The sequence below is a fragment of the Oryzias latipes genome, chromosome 8, assembly GCF_002234675.1.
Source record: "Oryzias latipes chromosome 8, ASM223467v1".
Lineage (NCBI taxonomy): Eukaryota > Metazoa > Chordata > Actinopteri > Beloniformes > Adrianichthyidae > Oryzias > Oryzias latipes.
The window spans coordinates 542083-564765 of NC_019866.2; the positions used below are offsets into that span (position 1 = coordinate 542083).

Below are 22683 nucleotides of genomic sequence, written 5' to 3' on the forward strand. Positions count from 1 at the left end.
TTTCTAAGAGAACCCCCCCCCATCACCGCCATCAGTAGTTTAGCTGAACATCCAGCAGAATGTTCCGCTGTCTGACGTTTGGTCCGGTTCTGATGTTCCTACTAAACGAGCACGGGACAGAACCACAGGAGCTAACGAGCTTGTTTCCATGGAAACAACATTTGGGAGACAATTTAGAGCTAGAAAGAATGTCCGTTATTTGAAACTCAAAAGGAAAAGACGTTTAAAGACATTTTTCCCATCATGGTTCTTGACTGTGACTCTTGTTTTCATGCAGGGGGGCTCCTGCCCCCCCTTTCCTGGATGTTTCTGCTAAATGATGGTCAATCGGTAGAAAAGCTGCCATAAGTTGAAGGAGTTTGCAGTAAAACTGCAGATTCTAGTTGAATTTCAGCCTCAGGGGGATTTTCTGCTCCAGCAGAACCTCTGAGGTTCTGCTCCCTCTGAGGTTCTGCTCCCTCTGAGGTTCTGCTCCCTCTGAGGTTCTGCTCCCTCTGAGGTTCTGCTCCCTCAGAGGTTCCCTCCATCAGCTGATCAAAGGTTTTATGTCCCAACAGCAAATCCACAGGATCAGGATCATAAAACAGGAGCTAGCAGCGTCTGCTGGTTCTGATGACCCGTTTCTGTCAGCAGGATGTTTCCATGTGATGATGGTTGTTCATCAGAGGAACTGTGGTTCTGCTGTTCTGATCCGGTCCACAGGGACAGCCCCCCCCCCCCCCCCCCCCCCCCCCCCCACACCTGATAAGGGAACATGTCTGCCCTGATTCAGTCAGCTGACAGATTAGAGGTTGACACGCCCCCTTCCCGTCGCTCGCTGCTTCCTGTGCCTTTGCAGGGGGGGTCTGTTAAGATCCATCAGACATCAAAGATGCTCCTTTTAATGCTGGGGGGGTCAGGCCTGTTACTGTTTCCAGACAGATCTGAGGACGTTCATCTGAAGTTTGAAAGATGAAGATGATTTCCTGGGGTCACACGGAACGAGCCTGACCCCCCCCCCCATGGTCAGACGGCGTGCATGCTCGGCAATCTTTGTCCTCCGAGGGAGCGGAGGAGACCTGTGGGTTCTCCTGCTGAGCCTCAACCCCAGCTGTCTAATTTTAGCGTGTTTCTGGTCTGGACCTTCGTCCCAAACCTCCTCCTCCTCCTCATTCCTGTGGCCGTCAGCGTGGCTCCGCTCCGTAAGCGTCCGAAATAACCCAGCAGATGTTCTGCACATGAGCAGAGCCACCGGCAGCTTCAGTACCGTCATCGGATCTGCAGGAAAATGCTTTTCAGAGGCGCAGGAGCGCCGTGGCCGTAACCAGGCGACCAGGCCTGAGGCTTTGACTGTGGAAGAGGCTCTTGTTTTGAAAATCACATAGCTAAACTTGATTAGAGCTTCACGCCTGATAAGTTTATTGATCTGTGAAACGTTGGTTCTGATTAGGTTCCAAAAGTGGAACCTGAAGCCGTCATTAAACTTTACTTATACTACGGTCCGGGTAAATACTCGATTCTGATTGGCTGCTGGGTGTGCGTTAAAAAGTGATAAACCACAGGATAAAAGAAGTTTGAAAAAAGAAGTTCGGTCAGCTAGCTTAAATGTTTTGTATCACTGCACCTTTAGCTTCATCATCTGGACAAAAATAAGCGGTAAGAGGAGAACTTTCTCTCTGAACTGATGCTTTATTCAACACATCGAAAGATCAGCATATAGATATCGCCGAATCTTGGCGTTGCGGCGAGACGCGGATTATTTGTTACGTGGTGCAGCGAGTGAGAAAAGCGATCCAAATCGGACAAAAAACAATAAGTAAGGACTAAAAACTGGTTAATATTTATTGCTTTTGTAAGTGACGGTGGTATAAGTGGAGGCCTGAAGCCTGAACGGGCCTCCACGGCGTGCGTTCCACAAGCAATTCAGTTTGATAGGTCATTGTACGAATGTATAACCGATGATTGTATTGATTTTGTGTATTATTCTCAATTGATTGCTTGAAATAAACCATTTAAATAAATAAATAATGCACACTTCGTCGGCCATTAACCCTTCCTTAAAAATGGCTAATCCAGCTCGTTATTATAACAGGACCTTTTTTTGGGGGGGGGGGGGCGATTGGACCGCCCTCCGTTTATCATCTAGCATCAGGAATTGGTTACTGTGGTAACCTTCATTAAATGATTGTTCATGTTTCCACGGCTAGGTGGGGGCACAGCCTGTGTGACGTCGGTTTTGCACAGGAACCAGGGTTCCCTCGTAGAACATAGTGGGGGTGGGGGCCAAGTTTCATTCTAAAGTTGTTTTTCAAATGTTTTCTAAGCTGTGGTGGAGACATTTAGGACTGTTTTGGATGCTCTTTGGTGGAGATGAATGGAGGAAGAGTTTGGGGGTGGACCCCCCAGGGAAAAGTCCAGTCCCTGTAGAAATGCAGGCTTGTTGTCATGTCCTGCCCCTACCTGAGAGGGCGCTCTCCACACAGGCTTCATTTAGTCCTTCAGACTCGTGTTTGGAAACCAATGTAAGAACTGGTATGTAAGTTACCATGGCAACGCTGTTTGAGAGGCGGGGTCAGTGATGTCATTAGCGTCACTATAAATGTTGGGGCGGGGAGGTTAAGAATGTTTGTAGAACGTTTCATAAAGTGTAACTAGAACTCTGAGCTACGGAGCTACAGTTACGCTTCTGTTCTTCGCGTTTCTGCGTCGTTTCTTCAGAACCGCCTCATCGGACCTGCAGGTGGCGGTAGAGACGGTTTGGTCTGCGATGCTGATCCCTGTGTTCTGTTTCCTCAGAGCTGCTGGGATCCACCAAGAAACTCAACGTGAACTACCAGGACTCTGACGGGTGAGTGACGGAGAACCTCTCTGGGACGCAGTGGGGGTCGAGTTGGGGTGGGGTGGGGGGGTCATAAGAAAGAACACCTCACACAAAAACGAACCCATTTTCACGCTTGAGAAACAATTTTGACTCAAATGCACTCTAAGGGTTACTTGAAGCTCCTGTTGATCTGATGAGCATCTGGGTTCTGGACTCTGGGTTCTGGAATCTGGACTCTGGGTTCTGGACTCTGGATTCTGGGTTCTGGACTCTAGATTCTGGGTTCTGGAATCTAGATTCTGGGTTCTGGACTCTACATTCTGGGTTCTGGACTCTAGGTTCTCGACTTTAGATTCTGGACTCTGGGTTCTGGACTCTAGATTCTGGGTTCTGGACTCTAGATTCTGGGTTTTAGATTCTGGACTCTGGGTTCTGGACTCTAGATTCTGGACTCTGGATTCTGGACTCTGGGTTCTGGACTCTAGATTCTGGACTCTGGATTCTGGGTTCAAGATTCTGGACTCTGGGTTCTGGACTCTAGATTCTGGACTCTAGATTCTAGGTTCTAGATTCTGGACTCTGGGTTCTGGACTCTAGATTCTGGACTCTGGGTTCTGGACTCTAGATTCTGGACTCTGGGTTCTGGACTCTAGATTTTGGACTTTAGATTTTGGACTCTGGGTTCTGGACTTTAGATTCTGGACTCTGGGTTCTGGACTCTAGATTCTGGGTTCTAGGTTCTGGACTCTAGATTCTAGGTTCTAGATTCTGGACTCTGGGTTCTGGACTCTAGATTCTGGACTTTAGATTCTGGACTCTGGGTTCTGGACTCTAGATTCTGGACTTTAGATTCTGGGTTCTAGATTCTGGGTTCTGGACTCTAGATTCTGGACTCTGGGTTCTGGACTCTAGATTTTGGACTTTAGATTCTGGACTCTGGGTTCTTGACTCTAGATTCTGGACTCTGGGTTCTGGACTTTAGATTCTGGGTTCTAGATTGTGGGTTCTGGACTCTGGATTCTGGGTTCAAGATTCTGGACTCTGGGTTCTGGACTCTATTCTGGACTCTAGATTCTAGGTTCTAGATTCTGGACTCTGGGTTCTGGACTCTAGATTCTGGGTTCTGGGTTCTGGACTCTAGAGTCTGGACTCTAGATTCTGGGTTCTGGATTCTGGAATTCTCTCCTGTGAAATTCTCAAAAGTGGTTAAACTAGAAGAAAGTAAACACAGACGATTGATAATTGATCTTTAATATGAAACTTTATGAGTTTTATTTTGACACTTTCTGCGTTTCGGTGACGGTTTCCTGTTTCCAGGTTTCAGTCACATTTTGTCTTTTGGATCTTAAACGTGGCGCTCCGTATGGTTCAGCTCAGACTCGTGGCGCCCGCGTGCAGAAGCAGCTTCATCCTCGTCTTCCTCATCTGCAGCTGCTCCGTCACGCAGCTGCCGGCCCCCACAAAGGGGGCGCCATAACCAGCCGTGGTCATCAGGGACTGCCCCGCCGTCCCGACATCCCAGTGAGAGCAGGACGGCCTTTGATGGCCTTTTGGGGGGGGCGGGGCAGAGGTCAGGGGGGGGGGGGTGCTCTGGTGTGTTAGACTTAAACTCACCTGACAAATGTGTATCTGTGGGATGTGTATGTGTGTGTGGGAGGGGGGTCGGCTACTCTGGGCCATAACCCCCCCCACCACCACCACCACTCTTGTTGTGTCCTGCTGCCTCAGTCTGGAGGGTTTCTATGGAAGCCCCACCTAGAATGAAGCCCGGGGGGGCTGTTGGCTGCTGTCTCACTGAGTGATGGGGGGGGGGGGCATGTTGTGTTGTATTTGTTCAATTTAAGTCTCTGTAGTGTATGTGAGTACTCACAAAGTCATCAATTACTCTAGCCCTGAAGTAATCAGCTATTCTAGCCATGCAGTAATCGGTTACTGTATGAAGTAATCTGGTAATTTACCAGAATCAAAAGTAATCAGTTACTCCTAACTGACATTCAGCGACTGAGAACAACAAGAAATTCATGATTTGTGTGTTAATAATTTTTTGCATCAGAGAGTAAAAAATCCACTTCAGTCCAAATCATTGGATTTAAGTTCATTCAAGGTCATTTCATTTCATCCAGTTCCAGCCATCGACTGTATAGAATCACATGACGTCATCTATAGAAAAGGCCTCTCCTATTCCAACCAAGTGAAGTCACTTCAGTCGCCATTTTTCCACAATATTTCCTTTGCCATGTTGGAACCAGACGCCCTCAGTGAGCTGTGATTGGCCAGTCTACATTTCTATTAGAACCACTCTCTCCAATCGGGAGTGTGTAAGTCAGAAGGCCACACCCCTACCACTGAAAGCGGGCTCGGGAGAATCTGTCAATCAAAGCTTTGTCTTCTGGAGCCACGTTTGACCCCTCTGGGGTCTTTATTGCCCCATCCTAAAAGATGAAGAAACCTTTGGAGGTTCAAGATTCACTGAAACAAGAAGAAGGTGCTGTGATGACAGTCATATGTCAGACCAGCCAGGAACCCCCCAGGAGAGAAGCTCTGCAGGTGGAGGAGGACCCGGAGCCTCTGGATTGGTCGGCTCCTTCAGGAATGTGGCGCTCCCGGCAGGAATGTGGCGTGTACCGTTGGGGAGTCTGAGTGTCTGAGGGGTAAGGAGCATTCCCATCCACACAGATGACCCCCTGGGAGAGAGGGTGGGGGTCAAACGTAGAACATCAGCTTCCTTCAGAAGCTCCATGAGGATCCAGCTACAGAGGAAGTTTGATGGAATGAATTCAGTCCAGTGATTCAAACTGTAGAGACTTCAAGACAGCTGAGGGGTTTTCAGCTGGAGGTGCAGGTAGCCAGAGAGTTCCTGTCAACACAACAATGTTTACATCCATGAGTTCATGTATGTTAATACATGTATGTTATGAAGTGTATGTTAGGACGTGTATGTTAGGTCATGTATGTTAGGACATGTATGTTAATACATGTATGTCATGAAGTGTATGTTAGGACGTGTATGTTAGGACATGTATGTTAATACATGTATGTTATGAAGTGTATGTTAGGACGTGTATGTTAGGACATGTATGTTAGGACATGTATGTTAATACATGTATGTTATGAAGTGTATGTTAGGACGTGTATGTTAGGACATGTATGTTAATACATGTATGTCATGAAGTGTATGTTAGGACGTGTATGTTAGGACGTGTATGTTAGGACGTGTATGTTAGGACGTGTATGTTAGGACATGTATGTTAGGACATGTATGTTAATACATGTATGTTATGAAGTGTATGTTATGAAGTGTATGTTAGGACGTGTATGTTAGGACATGTATGTTAATACATGTATGTTAATACATGTTTGTTATGAAGTGTATGTTAGGACGTGTATGTTAGGACATGTATGTTAATACATGTATGTTATGAAGTGTATGTTAGGACGTGTATGTTAGGACATGTATGTTAATACATGTATGTTATGAAGTGTATGTTACGACGTGTATGTTAGGACATGTATGTTAATACATGTATGTTAATACATGTATGTTATGAAGTGTATGTTAGGACGTGTATGTTAGGACATGTATGTTAATACATGTATGTTATGAAGTGTATGTTAGGACGTGTATGTTAGGACATGTATGTTAGGACATGTATGTTAAGACATGTATGTTAATACATGTATGTTATGAAGTGTATGTTAGGACGTGTATGTTAGGATGTGTATATTAGGACATGTATGTTAATACACGTCCTAACATACATGTATGTTAATACATGTATGTTAGGACGTGTATGTTAGGATGTGTATGTTAGAACGTGTATATTAGGACATGTATGTTAAAACATGTAGTTTATGAAGTGTATGTTAGGACATGTATGTTAAGACATGTATGTTAGGAAATGTATGTTAATACATGTAGTTTATGAAGTGTTTGTTAGGACGTGTATATTAGGACATGTATATCAGGACATGTATGTTAGGACGTATATGTTAGAACGTGTATCTTAGGACGTGTATATTAGAACGTGTATGTTAGGACATGTATGTTAGGACGTGTATATTAGGACATGTATGTTAATACATGTAGTTTATGAAGTGTATGTTAGGACGTGTATGTTAGGACGTGTATGTTAGGACGTGTATGTTAGGACGTGTATGTTAGGACATGTATGTTAGGACGTGTATGTTAGGACATGTATGTTAATACATGTAGTTTATGAAGTGTATGTTAGGACGTGTATGTTAGGACGTGTATGTTAATACATGTATGTTAATACATGTATGTTATGAAGTGTATGTTAGGACGTGTATGTTAGGACGTGTATGTTAATACATGTATGTTAATACATGTATGTTATGAAGTGTATGTTAGGATGTGTATGGTAGGACATGTATGTTAATAAATGTATGTTATGAAGTGTATGTTAGGACGTGTATGTTAGGACATGTATGTTAGGACATGTATGTTAATACATGTATGTTATGAAGTGTATGTTAGGACGTGTATGTTAATATATGTATGTTAGGACATGTATGTTAGGACATGTATGTTAGGACGTGTATGTTAGGATGTGTATATTAGGACATGTATGTTAGGACGTATATGTTAGAACGTGTATGTTAGGACGTGTATATTAGAACGTGTATGTTAGGACGTGTATGTTAGGACGTGTATATTAGGACATGTATGTTAATACATGTAGTTTATGAAGTGTATGTTAGGACGTGTATGTTAGGACGTGTATGTTAGGACATGTATGTTAGGACATGTATGTTAATACATGTAGTTTATGAAGTGTATGTTAGGACGTGTATGTTAGGACGTGTATGTTAGGACGTGTATGTTAGGACGTGTATGTTAGGACATGTATGTTAGGACGTGTATATTAGGACATGTATGTTAATACATGTAGTTTATGAAGTGTATGTTAGGACGTGTATGTTAGGACGTGTATGTTAGGACGTGTATATTAGGACATGTATGTTAATACATGTAGTTTATGAAGTGTATGTTAGGACGTGTATGTTAGGACGTGTATGTTAGGACGTGTATGTTAGGACGTGTATGTTAGGACGTGTATATTAGGACATGTATGTTAATACATGTAGTTTATGAAGTGTATGTTAGGACGTGTATGTTAGGACGTGTATGTTAGGACGTGTATGTTAGGACGTGTATGTTAGGACATGTATGTTTATACATGCATGTTATGAAGTGTATGTTAGGACGTGTATGTTAGAATGTGTATGTTAGTACATGTATGTTTGGATGTGGATTCAGATCCATAGCGAAAAGGAGAAAAGAACAATGAATTCCCGTACCGTCCGCCTTCAAAAGCCGTCTTCAGTTCTCTCTTGGTCTCTTGGTCTTCCTGCTGGCCTCGTCTTCACATTCACCTGCTCTCTTCATTCACGTGCCCCCCCCCCCCCCCCCCACCCCTTTAGGCGCTCCAAGGAACCTCCGCCACAAATGGAAGCATTTCTCCTCCCTCAGTGATCCGTCCATTACTGCCAGCCGCCCCCGGCGTTCCTGCTGCAGGAGCGCACATGAATGCTATCGCCATCGTTACGCAACCCACAGCTAGAACGGAAGAGCGGGACTAAAACCCGCCGTCGCTCTACTTTCTTCTTTTTGTCCTCCTGAGCTCAGCTCCTGATGGAACGGTGCCCCGAGCTGCACTTCCTCTGCGCTTCACCATGAGAACTGGACTTCCTGTCCCAAGCTGCTTCACCGCTGCAGGCAGTCATGAACATGAAGTGTGAACTGTAAGGAAGTAGGACCGGCATCAGGACCTCTGCTCATCAGACATTCACTCATTCTTCTCATGTCACTCGTATCTTTGGTTCTGATGGTCTGTTTCCACCCTGGGGGGAACTGACACCAGGCGGATCAGAACATCCACGCCGGTCCCAGCAGAGCGGACTGTCCTAGGTTCACTGGTTAGATTCTCACACACATAGGCTAGAACACTTCAGGTGAGCAAAAAACCCTGCAGACCTGGACCCAGGTGTTTCCCAGCAAAGGGGGCGTGGCCTATGTCTCACCTTTGTCTGCAGGTCTGTGTGAGTCACAGAGAAACACAATGCCACCCCCCAGTGTTGGTGCTAGTCCAGACACACCAGTGTGTGTGTGAGCATGTGTGCGTGTGTGAGCGTCGGTGTGTGTGTGTGTGTGTGAGCGCGTGTGGGTGTGTGAGCGCGTGTGTGTGTGTGAGCGTCAGTGTGTGTGTGTGAGCGTCAGTGTGTGTGTGTGTGAGCGCGTGTGTGTGTGTGAGCATGTGTGTGTGTGTGAGCATGTGTGTGTGTGTGAGCGTGAGTGTGTGTGTGTGTGAGCGCGTGTGTGTGTGTGAGCGTGTGTGGGTGTGTGAGCGCGTGTGCGTGTTTGTGTGTGTGTGTGCTGCTCTCATGTTACACAGACACTCCTTCATATGTTGTTTACTCTGGGGGGTTGAATGAAGCCTTCACAAGCTCCGCCCCCACAGCATTCTGGTCCGAGGCGGCGTAAATCCTGTTCAAACACGCAACCGGAAACTGGGAGACAGAAGAGGGACAGGAAGTCTGCGTCACAGAGGAAGTCGTTTAAGTCCATCTCTGAATTTCTCTGATTACTGCGGTTGGAATGAAGTGAAAAGATTTGATTCTCTATCAATAAATCAGTCAAATAATCCAAACAAATCCATAATATTTCTGATCCTGCAGCACAAAGTTTCTAATGAACGTAAAAAAAATAACTTGGCAAATCTTTTTTACTCATCAAACTTTTCAAAAATGTTGAAAGTGTAATTTGCACAGCAGAGGGCGCTCTACTGCGGTGCTGAGACCATCAGCCACTGCCAGCTGCCTCTAACAGATATTTGGGAACCTTTCATCGTTTGATCCGACGTTTCATAATCTGAAAACGTCTCACTGTCAGATGATTCAAAGTGGACCTTCAGGGACCTCAGTTCTGCTTATCAGAAGACCTGAACCCCGATCAGGTCTACCGCTCTAACTGGGAACCAGAGTCAGCAGATCCTGGGCGTTTCTGCGCTGGGGGAACGTGGAACCCACAGCAGTTCTGGCGGCTAAAGTCCAGACCTGCCGGCTTTGGTTCTGTGTCCTCTTCCCTTTGAGACTCCTGCCAGCCGCGGCGTTGAACCTTCACCGTTTCTCTGGGGACCCGCCCTCTGAGACAGCAGCTCCCTCACGTGTCCCTGTTGACCCGCAGGTTCTCGGCGCTGCACCACGCCGCGCTCACCGGAACCACGGAGCTGTTGGCGGCGCTGCTGGACGCTCAGGCCGCCGTGGACGTGAAGGACAGCAACGGTGAGCAAAGCGGGCGGCAGAGTCTGTGCCGGACGTTCCGTTTGTTTCCTCATTTTCCTCATTTGCATGAACTCCGGATGAAAACGTGATTTTTTTTTAACTTGCTAACTGCATGATGGGTCTCCGTCTTTTGGCCGTGCAGGGATGCGGCCGCTGCATTACGCCGCCTGGCAGGGGAAGGCGGAGTCTGTGCTGACGCTGCTGCGCTCCGGCGCCGCCGTCAACGGCGCCTCTCTGGACGGACACATCCCTCTCCACCTGGCCGCTCAGTACGGACACTTCCAGGTGGTGAGTCCCCAAAGGGGGCGGAGCCGGCATCCGCCTCATGTTCAATGGGGGGTGCTGGGATGGGGGGTCATATAGCAGAGGGTCAGACGCTGCGCTGCTGTCGTTGCAGTCAGAGATGCTGCTGCAGCATCAGTCCAACCCCTGCCTGGTCAACAAGGCCAAGAAGACTCCTCTGGACCTGGCCTGCGAGTTCGGACGAGTCAAGGTGGGTCCGCCACTGATGGGGGGGGCTCTGACTTTTTATGAATAGGAGGAGTGCTCACGGAGGACGGGGGGGTCACCGTGACCCACCTGCAGGTCGTCTGGTCCGGGTTTAAGGCGGCGAGCTCAGACTTGGATGGTTTCATGTTTGCAGCTTCTCCCCCTTCAGAAACCTGCTCCGAGTCTCTGGGACCTCCTGGTCTCTGTCTGGGATTCAGACGGGTGTCCTCTAAGCCTCAGTGGACCCGCCGTGACGCGGTTCTCCGCTCTTCCTGCAGGTGGCGCAGCTGCTGCTGAGCAGCAACATGGTGGTGGCGCTGCTGGAGGGCGAGAGGAAGGAGCCGACCGACTCTGCCTTCACCACGCCGCTGCACCTCGCCGCTCGCAACGGACACAAGGACGTGATCCGGTGAGAAAACCGACATCTGCGGTGAGGTCACCTGGAGGAGGGTTAGAGCGCCCCCTGCAGGGTTTGTGAGGAGCAATTAGACGACATCTTTGGTCAAACATCGTTACATTTCTGGAACTTCAGTCAATTCATTGTTTGTAGAGCAACCAGAGGGCTGAACAGGAAATAAAATCATTAAAAACCAGCTGGAGTAAGAAGATGAGTTTTCAAAAGTGTCTTAAAACCACGGACGGTTCTGGCAGACCTCACAGAAAAGTACTTTAGGAGGCTCTGCCTCCCCGAGTCACAGGCCGAGTCCTGGGAACTCTTGAAAGATCTTCAGGTCTTGGACGATAAACATGTAGAAGCCCAGAACGATACTGAGGCTCCAGAACATTCCAACATTCAAAAACTACAAACAAAATCCTCAAAATGATTCTAAAAGACACCGTCAGCCGGCGGAGGGAGCCTGAGATTGATCCCCGTTAAGCGGCGGGACGCTGAGTGTGGAAGCAGCTGGAGACGGCGGGGCAGAGAGCGGTCAGCGCCACCGCAGAGAAGATCAAAACATGAATCACCTGTTCCAGAGCAGCAGGAGGAAGATGTGGCTTCACTGTGCTGATGAAAGCTAGACTGGACCAGCGTCTGAAGGCCAAAAATGAAGTTTAGACGAATCCCAGCATCAGGATCAGGAAGCAGATGATGCTAAACTGAGCACCAAACGCTCTGCTAGCCAAAGGTCTCTGCTAAGCGGGGAATGTGGCTGCTGCAGCGCCGCCTGCTGGTGGATTTCCCTCCAGCTGGTTCTAGTGAGAAGCAGGGAGACGTGTTCATGTCTGAATCTGTTCGGTCTTCTTGGAGTTCCTCCGTGGTCGGCGTCTAACCGACCGCTCCTTCCAGGCTGCTGCTGAAGGCCGGCATCGACATCAACAGAACCACCAAGTCCGGAACGGCTCTCCACGAAGCGGCGCTCTACGGAAAGACCGAAGTGGTCCGACTGCTGCTGGATGTGAGTTCCCTCCCGAAACAAGAGGAGGTGGGCGTGGCCTGCTGCAGCTTTGCTCTCCTCTGTCTTTTTCAACAGGTTTGCTCTGCGTGGGCGGAGCTTGATGGGTTTGTATGGTTTCCATGGCTACAGCACATTTCCTGCTTGTCTGTCTGTGCTCGTGATCTGTGCACGAAGCAAAGCGTGAAAGACAGGAAGTGTTAGCGTGGTTGTCCCTGCAGGCTGGAGTGGACGTGAACATCAGGAACACCTACAACCAGACGGCGCTGGACATCGTCAACCAGTTCACCACGTCACACGCCAGCAAAGACATCAAGCAGATGCTGCGAGGTCAGAGCACACGCTGCCGCTGTGCCGTCTTGACATCCGGAACACTTTGGGGGGGGGGGCTCAGCAACGGTCTGACGTTCTTTGAAGTATTCTAACTCCTCCCCCGTTTGTCATTTATGGGATTCTGAAGTGGATCCATTGGATCCACATTAATCCCCTAAAACTCGTGTCAGACTTAAGGCCCGCCATGACATTTATGTGGCCCGCGAGAGCATAAAAGTTTTTAATGTGTATTCATTCATATTTAGGGGGAATCTGACGTAAACTATCTGATTGGTCAGCTATACATCAGGACTTAAACACTGTCCATAAAACCTAACCTGACAGAATCAAATGTAAAGGATTTATGTTAAAGTAACAAGCTAACAAATGTTTCTATGCAACTGGAATTGTCACTTTAAAAAGTTACGAGTTATTTACCATTAAGGAGTAGTTACATTTATTTTTCATTACTTTTTGTTACATTTATAAGTTACATCTGGCCCTTTGAGGACAGACACTATGCAGATGTGGCCCCCAGTGAAAATGAGTCTGACCCCCCTGACCTAAACGGTCAAAGAGTTCTGATCTTGTTTTTCTGCCGTCGCCGGTGACGTCTCAGGTACTAAAGGGCTAAAGGGTCTGAACTTTTTACACAGATTTTAGGTGACGCGAACGTTGGATTTAACGTCTGAACTCTGTTAAATTATTATTTACTCAGCGGCTTTCTGCTGTTTTTCACTCAATCTTCACATTTAAGTCCCAAATCCTCTGAACATCCACTACTCATGATACTCCCCCCTCCGTGGTGTTTCTGACCTCGTGTGTGAGAACAATACATTGTTTCCGTTCGTCTGATCCTTTTGGGTTTCTCCACAGACGCCACGGGGATTCTCCAGGTCCGAGCTCTGAAGGACTACTGGAACCTCCACGACCCCACGGCCCTCAACATCCGAGCAGGAGACGTGATCATGGTGAGAAGCTTTTGGTTCTGGTTCAGGAACCGTGAGAGTCGGAGCAGAAGTTCAAGGCTGGTGGAGGAAGTCTGCCCCGTGTGTGTGTGAGACATCACACATCACCTGTAACAGGTGATGTGTGATGTCGGCAGAGACCAGAGCAGGTCCACAGAAATGTCTTTGGTCCATAGGGGGCGCTGTGACTCACACAAAGCAGGTCCAGACCATCGACTAGATCAAAGACCTGGACTGAGTGAGTGGGACCCCCACCCCACACCCCTAATAGTAAACTGTGTACTGCCAGCTCCACCAAATCAAGTCATTCAACACGGCCGCCGCGTTGGAGCCAGAAATCATCAGTAAGAAGTGATTGGTCCGAGTTGGTCTGAATCATTATCTCTATGGTAACCCTTCTGACCAATCAGGAGTCAGCTCATTGGAAGGCCACACCCCTCCCTCTTGAAATCAAGTTTTTGGACGTAAGGCCAGCAGGCTCCTTTACTTTTATTGAATCATGCGATTGGTCAGTTTATAAACTGAATAACTGAATAACTTATTAAGATGTTAAAAAAGGTGTCAAAGTTAGAATGTTTATTCTGAGCAATGCAGTGACTAAGTAACAGCTGCTTATTTCTCAATAGAAGTCTATGAGCTTCTTGGAGCCACTTCCTGTTTGGAACGTCAGGGGGCGGGGCCACTCAGTCCAGTTCTCATTTACAGTCAGTGGCTTAACCAGATCCTTTACAGTAGAATGAAGGCAGCAGAAAGGGCTGGAGTCCTTCCATGAAACCCTGAAGACTTCAGAAAGTGTTCAGACTGGAAACTGTCTCTGTGGCGCCCCCTGCAGGTGTTGGAGCAGCACGTAGACGGCCGGTGGAAGGGTCACATCCATGACAGCCAGAGAGGGACAGACAGAGTGGGCTTCTTCCCGCCGTCCATCGTGGAGGTGATCAGCAGGAGGAGCGGTGAGTTCCTGCTCCTCCAGGAGCCCCAGACTGATGGTGAAACCTGGAGGACCGGTTCTGTTCTGATGCTTCCTATTATTCATAGTTTTTTCTGCTGTTAGCTTCATGCTAGCGGGGAGAGTCTACGTTTTGTGTGTTTGGTCCGTTTGAAGTGATTGTTAAAGAAGAAGATGTTGGTTTGTTGTTTTAGTTTCATGCTTCTGCCCCTCAGCAGGTGAGGCGTCTGCCCCCGCGGCGGCATCACTCACCCGTTTAGGTTTAAAGAGTGACCTGGGTCCGTGGCCTACAGTGATCTGTGCTGTCTTGGTCCTATGACCCAGAAACAGGACATGTGTGGAACCTGGATGTTTATCACTGAAACATGATGCACTGTCCTATGTTGACCAGCAGGGGGCACTGTCCCATCCCAGAACTAACATGGGTGCTTTTAGGCCATTCCATGCTCCACCCCTTCCAACCCTTCCCCTTCTCTCCATCCAAACAACAAAGTACCCCCCCATCTCTAACCACCAGCTTGATAACCTCCGTTCCCCACTCCTCTTCCTTCCTGTCTCGCCCTGTAGGGGGCACTCTATCCCGGCACGCCTCCCTGCCCACCCAGCGCCAGCAGCTGCTGTCCAGGGCCCCCCTCTCCTCCAGCCTTAGCTCCGCCTCTCACACCGATGACACCTTTACACTGTTCGCTCCGCCCACCCATGTGGTGTTTCCTCTCGCCAACGGTCTCACCGCCGCCACAGGTACACACCCACCCAGGGGACACGCCAGGAACACTGGGGGCTTTGTCACACCTGTGTTCACCACAGAAAGACCACAAGGTCTTTGTTGTAGCTGGAACTGTTGTTACCACGTGGTAGAGTAAAGATCCTTTCAAAAGGATGAGTCGATCATGAGGAGAGAGTCTGAAAGATGGATGGATGATGGATGGATGATGGATGGATGATGGATGGATGGATGGATGCAGTGAGTTCACACTCAGATGTTCCAGAATTAAGTCTTTGGTTGGACCCAAAGAATTGTGGGTAAAAGAAGTTCTGGTTCTTTTTCCTGTGAGTCCGGATCTGAGGAAGTGTCTGCTTCCTGAACAGAAACCTGCACCCCCCACCCTCCACCTCTTACTGCACCCCACCCCCCGCCCCGTCTGCAGCCCCTCTCTGCCCCCCCCCCCCCCCAGAGCGTTGGCTGCAGCTGATTGGCTGCGTTCTCGTCTGCAGCTGGAGACAGGAACAGCGTGGGGAGCACCGGCAGCGTTGGAAGCACTCGCAGTGCGGGCAGCGGGCAGAGCGCCGAGAGCAACAGCGCCCCCAACGGACACCAGCACAACCAGGTAGGTCAGACTGAACTCACACCTGTGGTGAGGTGTGGGAGTCGGGGGGGTATGTTAGTGTTGGGGCGACTCAAACAGCTTCATCCCAACAGTCTGAGAGGTCGTCATTCAGACACAAACACAAAGTTTTCCTAATTATTTAGGATTTTAGGAGCTCTTATGAAAACAGAGAACTACCTGAAGTTCAACAGGTAACCAGCAGGAGGCACACGGTCCAGGAACCAGCAGTCTCCATGTCTGAATCATCCTCGTATAACAAAATATTTTTTATCAGCTGTGATGACATGGGGGTGTGGCCTTTGATTGACAGGTGGATTGTTTGTTGCAGCAAACGTTCCAACAGACACCTGTCAATCAAGTACAAAGGTATGCGGCGTGTACTGCAGTACACCTGACAAATGATCAGGTGTACCATGGGATATTATTACATGTCATCTCATTTGTGTAAACGTGCTTGATCCTCAAGCCTCGGTGGCGTTAACACATAGGGGAGGGGTCGTTCCGTACGGGTGGGTCTTTGGGTTGTCCGGGTCCCTGGAGGGTTTTAGAGAGGAGCGGCTGTATCTTCAGGGGAGCTCAGGTGTGTCTGCTGTCCCTTTGAGGCTGGTACGGCCCCCTCAAGGGTCGTTATGGAAACGGGATGCATCTTCTGGGATGCTGACGGGGTCCGCAGCATCCTCATCGGTTTGTGTGACCATCTTCCTCCTCCTGCTTGTAGGCGGCGCCCCCTGCTGTGGAGCCGGGACTCTCGGTAGACGTCAGTGCTCAGGCCGACCTCCCTGCAGGTGCGTCTCCTGCTTGTCAGGCTCCTCACTGAACAGTTTGACACGACTGACCCCCAACCCTCTGGGCCTCAGGTGGGACTCCGCGGAGGCAGACGGTGAAGCGGGCGGCAGAGCCCAGCGTGTCCCAGCAGTTCTGCCGTCCACAGCAGCTGCTGGACGGGAAGGTGAGGACCCAAACATGATTCGTAACACCTCCGCTCCTCCAGCCGCCTCTTCAACCGTGGAAGCAATAAACTCATTCATTTTTTTCATCTTCTTGACCGTTTTTCCCTTTCGGGGTCACGGGGTTGCCGGAGCCTATCCCGGCCACTTGGGTGTAGGCAGGGGACGCCCTGGACAGGTCGCCAGTCTGTCTCAGGGTAGAATATCCTCAATCACACATCCATTCACTCTCACACTCACACCTATGGACAATTTAGAGTTGCCAATCAACCTATGAAGCATGTTTTTGGACAGTGGGAGGAAGCCGGAGATCCCGGAGAAAACCCACGCATACACGGGGAGAACATGCAAACTCCACACAGAAAGGTCCCCCATTGATGTTGTGTTTTTTATGTCCCCCAGCCGGGACTTGAACCGGGGGCCTTCTTGCTGTGAGGCAAGAGCGATAACCACTGCACCACCGTGCAGCCCAATAAGCAATAAAGCAATAAACTCCAAGACTGAATCTGGAATAGGGTTTTTTGTGTCCACGGTTGAAGACACGGTTAGATTGTCGTCACGGCGGTAAACGGTTGTTTTGTGGACGTAAGTCAGGGTCTGGTCGTTGTGGTGGTGCCGGTCTGTTTGATGAGACGTGGTGTTGCAGGACGCGGACGCCATCTTTCAGTGGCTCAGTGACTTCCAGCTGGAGCAGTACACCGCCAGCTTCGTGAGCGCCGGTTATGACGTGCCCACCATCAGCAGGATGACCCCTGAGGTGAACACATCACACACCCAAACACGTGCGCTGCAGACGGACGCGCTCTGATCCCTTCATCCTGCAGGATCTGACCGCCATCGGAGTGACCAAACCAGGACACCGCAAGAAAATCTCCATGGAGATCAACAACCTGAACATCCCAGAGTGGCTGCCCGACTTCATCCCAGTAAGACCCGCCCGGCTGCTGTTGGGTCCGGTTTGCTGACTTTGGCGTGACCTCTGCTCTGTCTCCCCAGTCCGACCTCGGCGAGTGGCTCAGCGCCATCGGCCTCCCGCAGTACCACAAGAAACTGTCTGAGAACGGTTACGACTCCATGAGCATCGTCAGAGACCTGACCTGGGAGGACCTGCAGGAGATCGGCATCACCAAGCTGGGTGAGGAGACGTCACAGGGCGGCGCGCCGGCGCTCCTGCAGGAGCTCTGCTCTAACGGAGGGTCCTTGGTCCCGCAGGCCACCAGAAGAAGCTGATGCTGGCGGTGAAGAAGCTGTGCGACATCCAGAGGGTGATCCTGCAGGCGGACTCCGGCCACGGCACGCTGAGGCGGAAAGCCCCCCGGAGCCTTCACCTGGTGGCCATCGAGTCTCCTGATGCCAGCAGCGAATGCTCCTCGCCTCACACCCCCAAGATGATGACCTTCCAGGACAGCGAGCTGAGCTCCGAGCTGCAGACCGCCATGTCCAGCCACTATGGCGGCTGTGAGGAAGGCTTGGCCATCAAGAGTGCAGTAGGGATGTCCCGGAGTCAGGAGAGCCTGGAGACGCGGTCCCGAGGGTCCGGACGCTCCCAGGAGCTCCCCTCGGCCTACGTCAACCCCCACAGTTGGCCTCCGGAGGGGGTGGAGGGCAGCCCGGCCAAGGAGAGGAACCTCCCCGAGGGCTGGGACCAGAGACCTCTGCAGCAGCAGCAGCCTCCGCCCAAGCAGGTTCCTCTGGGAACGGCCACCGTCTTCAAGTACCCGGCCGTCCCGGCCAAACCCCAGCTGGCAGGAGGTCCGTCCCCCCACGGCTCCCCCGCCCTGAAGGCGTTCACCTACCTGCACTCTCGGTGCGGCTCCACGGACCTGAGCTCAGCGTCCAGACCTGAGAACCGCCACATGACTCTGGCGCCCCCCAAGAGGCGCAGCCAGGCCGCGACCCGGTACGCTCTGTCGGACGGAGAGCCCGACGAAGACGAGGATGAGCTCGCGGTTCCCCGTGGAAGCGTGCCGTCCTACGCCACACTGACCCGGAAGCCCGCGCGCAGCCAGGCGGGTCGGTCCCAACCGGGCTCAGAGCGGAACGTGGGGCGGAGTCAGTCTTTTGCGGTGCGGGCCCGGAAAAAATTCCCCCCACCCCCGCCCCCGAAGAGGCTGAGCTCAGTAAGCAGCACTACAAGCGGCGAGCTGAGCGACAGCAGCCCCACATCCTCCTCCGGGGGGGTGATGACGGACAGCCCGGGGAGCGTTAGGAGCATCGCCGCTTCCCTGGAGGGCGGGGCTGACGTCAGGAAAACCCCAGGACCCAAACCGGCCCCCACCCATCCGAAACCAGCAAACGCCACAGAGACCAGAGAGCCTGAAGGGGGCAGGAGGCGGGTGCAGAGCCAATGCCTCGTGGGACAGGCCAGCACCAGCTTGGACCCGGACCGAGGACCCAAGTCCGACTCTGAGGAAGAAGAACCCAAAGGTCCTGGGCTGGAGGGTTCGTCCTCCCCCCAGAACAGCTCCAGTGAGTGCATCCCCTTCGCAGAGGAAGGAAACCTGACCATCAAACAGAGACCCAAAGCTCCTGGTCCGCCCCGGGCCGAGGCGGTTCTGGAGCCTCCTGCTGCCAAGAGTCTGGAAGTGCCGGAGTTCAACCTGAAGGAGTCGGACACGGTGAAGCGCCGACACAAACCCAAAGAGAGGGGGGAGGGGGAGGGCTCCCCGGACCCAACCGTTGGATCGGACTCTGGGGGCAGCAGGCCTCCATCACGGAACCAAGACCAAGTCAGAACCACAGAGGCCACCCTTGATCGGCCTGTCAGTCCGGCTAAAGGGTCTCCTGTAAAACCGCCGCTCTCCCCAAAACCAGCTGTGGCTCCAAAACCTGTTCGCAACAGCCTGCTGGCAGCTCAAGGTGAGAACCGCCCCAGAACCTGCAGTCCGCTGGGATTCTGGTTTCTGGTCTTCATGGACTTTCTGGTTTAGAGCAGGGTTCTTCTCTGATGGTTAGAAGTATGGAGTCTTTGATTGCTTTAGTCCTGATCGGTCTTCTAGTCTGGACTGTGTTTTCTAGGCGACTTGATGGTTTTTGGTATCAGAATCAGTTCAGTCCTGAACCGAGGACCACGGCCTTCTGGTCCTTCTCTGGTTCCTCGGGGGGGAGGTCTTTCTGTTTGCTAAGGAATTCCAGTCTGGACTGGTCCTAAAGACTTGGTTTGTTCTGAACTCAGTTGGTTTGTTTAAGCTGAACTTGTGAGTTCTGGTTCTTTACTCCTGGTTTTGTGAAAACCCAATGGGACCTGGTTTTCTGAAGTGGTCTCTGGTGTTTTCTTCAGGAGGACCGTCCTCCCCGACCGTGACCGTCAGCGTGGTCCAAAGTGTGGCCTTCGCGTCCCCATCCTCGCCCTCCCACGGGTCTCCAGCCCCTCAGAGCCCCTCGCTGGCAGCTGGAAGGCGCCAGGTGGGTCAGGGGGGTCCAGGTTTTGCGGTGGACCCAGCGGCGGGGACGGAGGTGGTCCAGCAGAAACTGGACCAGACCAGCACCTCCCTGGCAGCAGCTCTGAAGGCCGTAGAGAGGAAGCTGGAGGACAGTGACGGGTGAGTGAGACTCTGACCTATGCGGTGAGGAAGATGAGGGCGTGGCCTTCCTCACTCTTGCTCTCCGTCCCAAACAGCGAGGTGAGGTCGGTGAGGTCTGCAGGGACCATCCTGGACGACATCGGAAACATGTTTGATGACCTGGCCGACCAGCTCGACGCCATGTTGGACTGAAGACGCCACATTTATTTTGAAAGGAACATCCTCAGGAAGAGAGACGGGTGAAGGAGGAGCTTCCCCGCCGTCACATCCGCCGCTCTCAGCTGGTCTGTGGGAGATACCAGCTCTACCACAGACCAGGTCTCACGTTTCACCCTGGATCCTGCGAGGGAGGGGGGTGACTGTAAACTCACTGCCAAAGATCTGTTCAGGAGTTTGGGATCACGGTCCAATTCAAGAGGTGCATCTATGTCCAAGTGTTTTTGAACGACCATTGTTTGCTAGAAAGAGTTTCCACTGAAGAACAACAGACGTTAGCGCTAACCGCAGATCTAGTCCAAACATTTCACGTCTGATACTGAAAGACGGATCCACATCCGTAAAATTCCTTTTTTAAAGCCATTCCTGTTAAACATGAAACTCGCAGTTCTGCTGCCCCCTGCTGTCCAGACTCAGTTCCAGCAGCCGGAAAATCAAAGCTCTGCACCACTTTAAAAAAAAACTATGAACACCTGCAGCAGGTGAGGGGGCGGAGCTAGTATGTATCACTAAACATGACAGGGTTTCTGTGACAAACACGTGAAAGGGGGGAGGTCTTTAAAAACTACTATATATAGAGATATATCTATCTCTCTCTCTCTCTCTACATATATATATATATATCTTAGCGGCAACCAACATTTTGATCCTCGGGTTTCCTCTAGCGCCCCCAGGTGGCTATCAGTGACACAGCACTTGTTTGTTTTCGTGGTCAAAGGAGACATTCACTCCGATTTAGGCAAAAAAAAAAACACTAAAGTAAAAGCACTGTAGTAAAATCCCTTTATAGAATATTTAAACTCTGGATTGAAATACAGTCTAGTATATTGTTAGTCAGTGCTGTTATTACTGCAATAATGACCTTTGAAGATGTAAAAAACAAGTTATTTGTAAAAATAGAACATGTACAAAAAACCTCAAAGAAAGTTCAGTTATTTTTATACTAGAAAAATCTTGTATTTTTTCTGAGAAAAGAACAGAAAAAGCATGTTTTTCTGCTAACTTTAGCTCTTCTTCCAGCCTGTTCCTCTACAGTAAAGTGTATTTCCTCACAGTGAACACTAGGGGGCAATGTTTTCATGTTTCTAGCAAAAAGCGGAGAAAAGAAATAAAACCACTAAAGCTAAACAAAAATATGGTCTGCATGAATGCATGATCGATCCTTTAACATGTTTTTTATGGATGTTTTATTTTGGCAAACCTGTATTTATCGTGTCTGTAGTGCCCCCTAGTGGTCAAAGTAAATACGTTTCTTGTTTTTAGGCAAACTGAATCTTGGGGCAATCCTCAAGCCTCCAAACGTTTCTGGCTGCTGGAACAAAACTGGACGTACTGTCCGACCATTTCAAGTTTTCGTTTTTTACAGAAGTGTTCTTGTCCTCCGTCATCCGGGTCACGTATCCCAGAATTCTGCTCTTCAGGACAGCTGGACTTTAAAGCTTCCCAGATGAAGAACGTCTCATATTTTAGCTGCTCTGAAGAGCAGAAACGTGTTCTTGTGTTGTTCCCATAAAGGGAGGAGTATTCTGTCCTTCATTTGCAAACTTTGTTTTTATTCTCGGTAGATCAAATTAGTATTTAAGTTTTCTTTTTATTCTGTTGAAGAGCCTAAACCAAAGAGTGTGCAGATGTTCCTGAAGGCTCCTTTGAAGGAGCCTGCAGTGGATGCAGTTTAACAGCTGACTGAGATGCTTGCAGACGAGAACTGGTCCTAACAGGAATTCCCAGCAGACCTGAACGCATCACGTTTCTTAACGGACTGGAGGAAGAAAGAGTTTGACTGAACTGTAAATCTGAGATCAAACAACACTTCCTGCTGCTTTTTTTTTGAAAGAGGAAGCAGTGAACAGCTGTTCTTCTTTTGTTTTCTTTAATGTAAGAAATGCAAGTTAACCTTAAGCTGAATATACATTTACATGTTAAAGGTGGTCTTTCTTTCAAGAGAAGGGCGGACACAGGAGTGTTGTTTCCACAGCTGTCCAGCAGAGGGCGCACAGAGATTCCTAATCAGAAGTTCAAGCCTCCAAACTATTGAGGATTTCCTTTATGTATTTAATGAATTAAAGCTCATTTAAATAAAGAATTAGAATCTGATGTTGCTTTTCTGGGATGTTTCACCCTGCAGGCCTCAAAGATAAACTCCATAACGATGACATAAAATCCTCCAAAAAGGATCATTAAGGTCTGTTCTTTAAAGCTAAATCATCTAAAGATGACAAACCTGGAGAAGCTGCTAAAGTTCATTTTAGAGCTTTCAAAAACAGCAGGATTCATGGGAATGCTACAAAAAGCTGCTAGATCAGTCAGATGAAGACCAACTAAAGTGAGGAAAATACTTCCAGCGTCTTTGGAGCAGAAATGTTCTGGATGTTTCAGGAGGAGAACGTTTTAAGGAACGTTTATTTCTGAAGCAGCCTCCTGTTTCAGGAACTGTAAAGGAAGAAGCTCCGATCT

General features: G+C 49.6%; 1 protein-coding gene across 2 annotated transcripts in view; it reads left to right on the forward strand.

The window, feature by feature from the left end:
* Positions 1-22323, forward strand: part of caskin2 (CASK interacting protein 2) — a 31272-nt gene extending 8949 nt beyond the window's left edge. The window contains exons 3-21 of one of the 2 annotated variants that reach the window (XM_023957193.1): positions 2776-2827; positions 10008-10105; positions 10248-10393; positions 10503-10598; positions 10873-11003; positions 11883-11991; positions 12210-12318; positions 13177-13271; positions 14101-14218; positions 14782-14955; positions 15430-15542; positions 16261-16327; positions 16400-16491; positions 17136-17246; positions 17314-17415; positions 17486-17624; positions 17702-19348; positions 19770-20031; positions 20109-22323. In XM_023957193.1, the coding sequence (XP_023812961.1) occupies positions 2776-2827; positions 10008-10105; positions 10248-10393; positions 10503-10598; positions 10873-11003; positions 11883-11991; positions 12210-12318; positions 13177-13271; positions 14101-14218; positions 14782-14955; positions 15430-15542; positions 16261-16327; positions 16400-16491; positions 17136-17246; positions 17314-17415; positions 17486-17624; positions 17702-19348; positions 19770-20031; positions 20109-20205 (3758 nt within the window). In that variant the 3' untranslated portion in view covers positions 20206-22323. The remainder of the gene's footprint in view (positions 1-2775; positions 2828-10007; positions 10106-10247; positions 10394-10502; positions 10599-10872; positions 11004-11882; positions 11992-12209; positions 12319-13176; positions 13272-14100; positions 14219-14781; positions 14956-15429; positions 15543-16260; positions 16328-16399; positions 16492-17135; positions 17247-17313; positions 17416-17485; positions 17625-17701; positions 19349-19769; positions 20032-20108) is intronic. The other variant, XM_023957194.1, reaches the window with a different exon arrangement.
* The last annotated feature ends 360 nt before the right edge of the window (positions 22324-22683 follow it).